This window comes from Tupaia chinensis, unplaced genomic scaffold (genome assembly GCF_000334495.1).
Source record: "Tupaia chinensis unplaced genomic scaffold, TupChi_1.0 Scaffold000407_4, whole genome shotgun sequence".
Classification (NCBI taxonomy): Eukaryota; Metazoa; Chordata; class Mammalia; order Scandentia; family Tupaiidae; genus Tupaia; species Tupaia belangeri.
In genome coordinates, this window is record NW_006159912.1 from 4,589,003 (window position 1) to 4,595,030 (window position 6,028).

General features: G+C 38.1%; 1 protein-coding gene across 1 annotated transcript in view; it reads right to left on the reverse strand.

Moving 5' to 3' along the window:
• Positions 1 to 6,028, reverse strand: part of USP32 (ubiquitin specific peptidase 32) — a gene marked incomplete at its 5' end in the record, with an annotated part of 140,329 nt that overhangs the window by 58,597 nt on the left and 75,704 nt on the right. The window contains 3 exon segments of the mRNA XM_014590131.2: positions 1,399 to 1,539; positions 3,082 to 3,257; positions 5,648 to 5,840. Of these exon segments, the coding sequence (XP_014445617.1) occupies positions 1,399 to 1,539; positions 3,082 to 3,257; positions 5,648 to 5,840 (510 nt within the window).

Below are 6,028 nucleotides of genomic sequence, written 5' to 3' on the forward strand. Positions count from 1 at the left end.
ATTAGAATTAGGGGCACATGCCCAGCATGCTTTCAGACTGACCTAGGTATCCAAACCCATGGTCAGTCATGGCTTCAAGTACTGCAGTTTAGTTTACTATCAACTATACCACCAGGCTAAGCCAAGGGTTTCCCTCCTTTCCTTCCTTCCAAGTTTGCTATAGGGCACATGACCTTGTCAGAGAGTCAGAAAGAAGGAGAGAGAAAGAGTCAGAAAGTAACCCTTCAAAGGGGATGACTATTGATGCAATCCTTTCTCTTCTGCTCTCCTCTTGGGATTTGGGCATACGTGCACATGGGCCCAGTGTGTCTTTCAGGCCCTGGGGTCGGGGCCTTGAACCATGCATTTGGCTATATGGGATCCAGCCATCTTAACCACCACGCCATCTGCTTGGCCCTTAAGTATTTCTTAATATACCAAAAATACTCCAGTTATGTGATATTTATTTTATTGACAACGTAAAAAGTTAGCTTTTAAAGTAGTAAAAGTTATGCTATTCACTGTATAAGAACAGAATATGATGTTGCATAGGTAACTTACTAATATGTTAATGTTTTATCCTTTATTTATCCTCTAAATCCTTTATTTAGAGTAGTTTGCTTATCTTTAGAGATGGCAACAATCAGAATCCATTAACTTGGAATTCCTGTTATCATATGTTGTGATCTTTTATATGCTCCTCTTTCAAAAAGATAAACTACAAAAATCCACCAAAAGCTAGAGGAACTCAATCCCTAACTGAATGTCTATGTGTTTAATGAGAATAGTAATTTCAGAAATAACCTCTGCATTACTTCTATATTCACTGAACTTTTTGGCACTGGTTCTCAGCTTTTCTTCTTCTCTAGCTTAAATTCTAAATTATCCCAGATGTTCATGCATATGAATGACTTAACATACTCATCTCATAATTTCTTAACTTTAATCTGTTACTTTATTCCTTCATGTTAACCACCCACTACCATAGTATATCATGAAGGTTTGATTTTTAAAAATTTTATTTATTATTATTTGAAAATTTGATCAGAGAGAGCAAGGGAGGGAGGGAGAGAGAGAGAGAGAGAGAGAGAGACAGACAGACAGACAGACAGACAAAGGGAAATTTAGAAAGTAAGTTGCTAGGTCCATGACATGAACCATAGTAGACCATGTGGGAGTCTACTGCCTTAACTACCACATTGCCTAATGGTCTCTACGTTTGATCTTAATATAGTGCTTAATAAATGTTTAATACATGAATGAATGTTATAGAATCTAAAATTATTTGCTAACTAATTTGAACATGTACGAAGTACTCTACTATAAGACTAGACCTCATTTATAGATGATGAGATTCATATAAAAATGCAATAGAACTCATTTATGATTATGCCTTATATTAGGCACCAGGATACTTACTGGTCTAGGTAGGGCCAGGTTTGCTCCATACCAATGATAAAGGGCTCTCCACACAGGTTCTGGGACCATTTCATAATCTTTTCCATGGATCAGTTGTGGAGTTCGTTTTAATCGTCCTCCCTCTAGTGTTAATGATGTAGCCTCAGAAAGAACAAAATATAAATGCTATTTTTTAAGAGCTATTTTATTTAACTGTATTTATTATTATTATTTTGTTTTAATTGACCAGAGAGAAAAAGAGAAACAGAGGGAAAGTGAGAAAGCAAGCCGCCAGGTCCAGGACTTGAACTGTAGTCAGCTATGTAGAAGTACGGTGCCTTACCTGCCATGCTACCTGCTGGCCCCTAAATGTTAATTTTTAATATTACAAAATCTCTGTATTTTAACAAAACCTAAAGATGGAGAACAAACTCATGTCACTACTGAGTTTCATGTTGCTAGAAAAACTGAATTTTTTAACAGATTTTTTTTTACTTTTGAGAGGTTTCTGCTATAGGGCACGTGCGCTTACCAGAAAGACACAGAGAGATAGAAAGCGAGAAATCACCCCCCAGGGGAGATGGCCATGCTGGAATCCCTTCTCCATTCTCCTCTTGGGATCTTGGGCGTGCACACACACGTGCCCAGCGTGAGTTTAAGTCAGTGGGTCTGGGACTTGAACTGCAGTCGACTACGTGGGAGTCCAGCAACATAGCTATTATGCAAGCTGCTGGTCCCTTTTAAGAGATTTTTATTTGACTTTCCAAATAAACTATTTAAGAAAGGAAACTCAAGACAAATCATTTGGAAAAATCATTGAAACATTCTGAAGTAGTAAGACTAGTTTTAACATATTTCTTTCAAACAATAAAATATTATCTTTGAAAAAAATTTCCAAATACATGTGAAAAATTTTCAAAGTAATTGCCTAGTGAGAATAATAGTATTTCTAAGGATCACTCTATTACTTCTAAGCAGGTACTACATTATAGAACATTTTCATCAAAATGAACTATGCAGAGATTGCCATTTGTAATGAGCCAGCAATGTTTTGCTATGTGCTAATAACACCTCTAAAATAAAATTTACTGTCAACTTCAAAGATATTATTTTTTTAAGAGTTTTTAAATTTTTTAAGAGAAATATTTTGCTATAGGGTACATACATGTCCTCACCAGAGAGACAGAGAGAGATAAAGAGATAGAAAGGGAGAAATCACTCTCTGGGGGAATGGCCACACCACAATCCCTTCTCCTCCATTCTCCTAGAATTTTGGGTATGCACACACATGCACCTGGCATGAGTTTCAAGCTGCTGGGTCTGGGACTCAAACCACAGTTGGCCAGGTGCGAGTCCAGTGATATAAACATTATGCCATCTACTGGTTCGAAGTTTAAAATCTTTTTTTTTTTTTGCTATTGGGCCCATGTGCTCACTGGAGCCATGGAGGGAGACAGAGAGAAAGTGAGAAACCACCTCCTAGGGAGATGGCCATGCCACTATTCCTTCTCCTCTATTATTCTCTCCGGATTTGGGGTACACACACACCCAGCGTGAGTTTAGAGTCACCAGACCCAGGACTAAAACCATGATCAACCCATGTAGGAGTCCATAGTCTTAACCACTATGCCACGAGCTGGCCTGGAAATACAGTAATTTTAAAATTAGTTGTCAAAAAAAAAAATTAGTTGTCAAATTACTTACCTTTACTGGCTCTTGAGTTACTAGTGGCTGGTTATCAATAGCCCCCGGTTTTTGAGGATTAAAGTGCAACAAAATATTCCCATTGGTTCCTAACAAACACTGGTTATTATTGTCAGAACTGTTATGTTGTCGAGCAAAACACATATCAGTCCCTGGTGTGGTAGAATGCAGAATGCCTATAAAGAAAGAGAATGGAATCTTTTATGTTTAGTTATATATAAATAGACTTGAAGATACAAGTTTAGTGTCCATTTATTGGATTGATGTTATTATTCTATTGGCATGTCAATACAGTTTTAGATTCTGATATAGCTATAAAAGAAAATACAGATGTATTGTTTTTTATACATTACACAGCAAGGCACTAAGAAAAATGTCTAAAGTTATTACCAAATGAACACTGGCCACCCTCCTAGAATATCTAATAATTTGTGATGAGAATTATATGTCCTATGAAAGGAAGAGAAGAAGAGGTGTAGCTACAGAGTTGAACTTTCATAAAATTTCACTCTTATCCTTTTTTCTCCTCCCTGCAAACACATTCCAATGCTCTTGGTGAACAACAGAGGTAAGAATTCTAAACTACTAAAGGAGCTAAAAAAATAACCCAATCAGAAAGATACCCAAGGAGCTTAGAGGACGAGCAGATGGCATAATGGTTACGTCACTGGACTCCCACGTAGTAGACCGCAGTTCAAGTCGCAGACCCATCAGCTTAAACTCACACCAGGCACGTGTGCATGCGTGCCCTAGATCCTCAGAGAAGAATGGAGAAGATGGGACTGTGGTGTGGCCATCCCCCCTGTGAGTGATTTATTTCTCTTTCTAGCAAGCGCTCGCGCCCTATAGCAAAAACTTCTAGGGGAAAAAAAAAAAACAAACAAAACCCCAAGAGTTTTGTAGAAAAACTGCTAGCTCTGTCTAATTCATTTATTCTCAGAAAATCTCAAAAAGGAAGTAACAACAGGGAAAAATTAAGGGTCTTACTACCAAACTGCAGAACAGTAGTAATCAATTTAACTCAGTTGGGTAACAAAAACAACAAAGCATGTTCCCTTTCTCTGTAAGTGTGGAAGCACTAAGTTTTTGGTAAGTACCAAGGACTAAATGGAATGACACGAATTCTTTTTCAGTGTTTCTTTTTTTTTTTTGAAAGGTTTTTGCTATAGGGGGTGTGCACTCGCCAGAAAGACAGAGAGACAGAAAGCAAGAAATCACCCCCCAGGGGGGGATGGTCATGCCATAATCCCTTCTTCTCCATTCTCTTCTCAGGATCTTGGGCATGCTCGCACACGCACCCGGTGTGAGTTTAAGCCATCGAGTCCGGGACTTGAACTGCAGTCAACTACATGGGAGTCCAGCGACATAGCCATTACACTAACTGCTGGTGCTCTTTTCAATGTTTTAACAAAACAATCACACAGGATCAGCAGTTGGCGTAATGGCTATGTCGCTGGACTCCCATGTAGTCGACTGCGGTTCGAGTCCCGGACTCGGTGGCTTAAACTCACATTGGGTGTGTGTGCGTGCATGCCCAAGATCCCGAGAGGAGAATGGGGGAGAAGGGATTGCGGCAGGGCCATTCTCCATTGGGGGTGATTTTTCGCTTTCTGTCTCTCTGTCTTAAAACAAAACAAAACAAAAACAAAACAATCCCAAAGTTTGGATCTGAAATGTCCATAGAATCTGATATGAGGGTACATTTAATCCAATGAAGGTATGAGAGGTCTCTAAAAAGTTTACAGAACATGTGTATTATGAAAAACATGAGGCTGGCAGGTGACTGGTGGGTAGGGGCACTGGACTCCCACAAGGCCAACCACAGTTTGAGTCCTGAATCCGGCAACTTGCTGCTATCCACTTTCTCTCTCTCTCTCTCTCTCTCTCTCTCTCCCCTTTCCACCTTTCTGGTCAAATTGAAGTGGATGTATGTATGGATGGATGGACAGATAGATAATATAGATAGTTAAATAAATAAATAGAAAAACTATTTATAGAGTTCAAAAATTTTTTGCATCAAAATAAATTTGTATTTTAATTCCATTTTCCAAAAAGTTTTAAAAAATAATAATTTTATCTCATTTTATTTATTAATATTACTTTTCAATTTGCCCAGAGACAGACAGAGAAATAAAGGGAAAGTAAGAAAGCAAAGTGCAAGGTCTGGTACTCAAACCGTAGTCAGTCATGTGGGACTCCAGTGTCCCAACAAACATACCACCTGCCAGTCCCATCCAGAAACTTTTTGAGGTCCCCCTGTATGTTTATAGTTACTTAAGAATCTCCTAGAGATGGAATATGTTATCTTCTCAAATCTAAATTTACTGACAAAATAAGACCAAATGGAGAGATATGGTTTCATCAATGAAAATGTTGACAGATTACTGACAGAGGAATGGGTAGGACAGACAAGAATTTTCCTTTGTAAATTCAAGAATAGCTATTTCATTCAAACTTATTTCTGTTAACGGAAGTCTGAAGCCCAGCAATCCACCTACCATATCACCTGCCAAGGTAGACTTCCTTAAGAACTAACCAGGATTAACCTTCATGGAAACATACTTACCATTGCCAGCAGTTTCTGAGGCTTCAGAGGCAGTAGAAATATTATCTGAAAATTTCTCCTCTGTAGTAGTCACATAACTGAGACTGCCTCCAATTCTATCTTCACCCTGCTCCACTGGATGTACTGCTGTTCCGAATGAGTATTTTCCTCCATTCAAAACAGATGATGGCTCAATTACAACAGGGTTGGCATCCTAAAATTATGAAGTCAGAGAATATAAAGCAAAATGTAATAATGTGATACTTATGTAGCCTTCAAAAATGAATAATGCAAGTACCTATTGTTTTTATCCTCCTGTGGTTGACTATTACTATTTAAAAACATTTAAATATGTAACTAAATTTTCATCTCTTTAAAGGAAATGAGTATATATATATATAT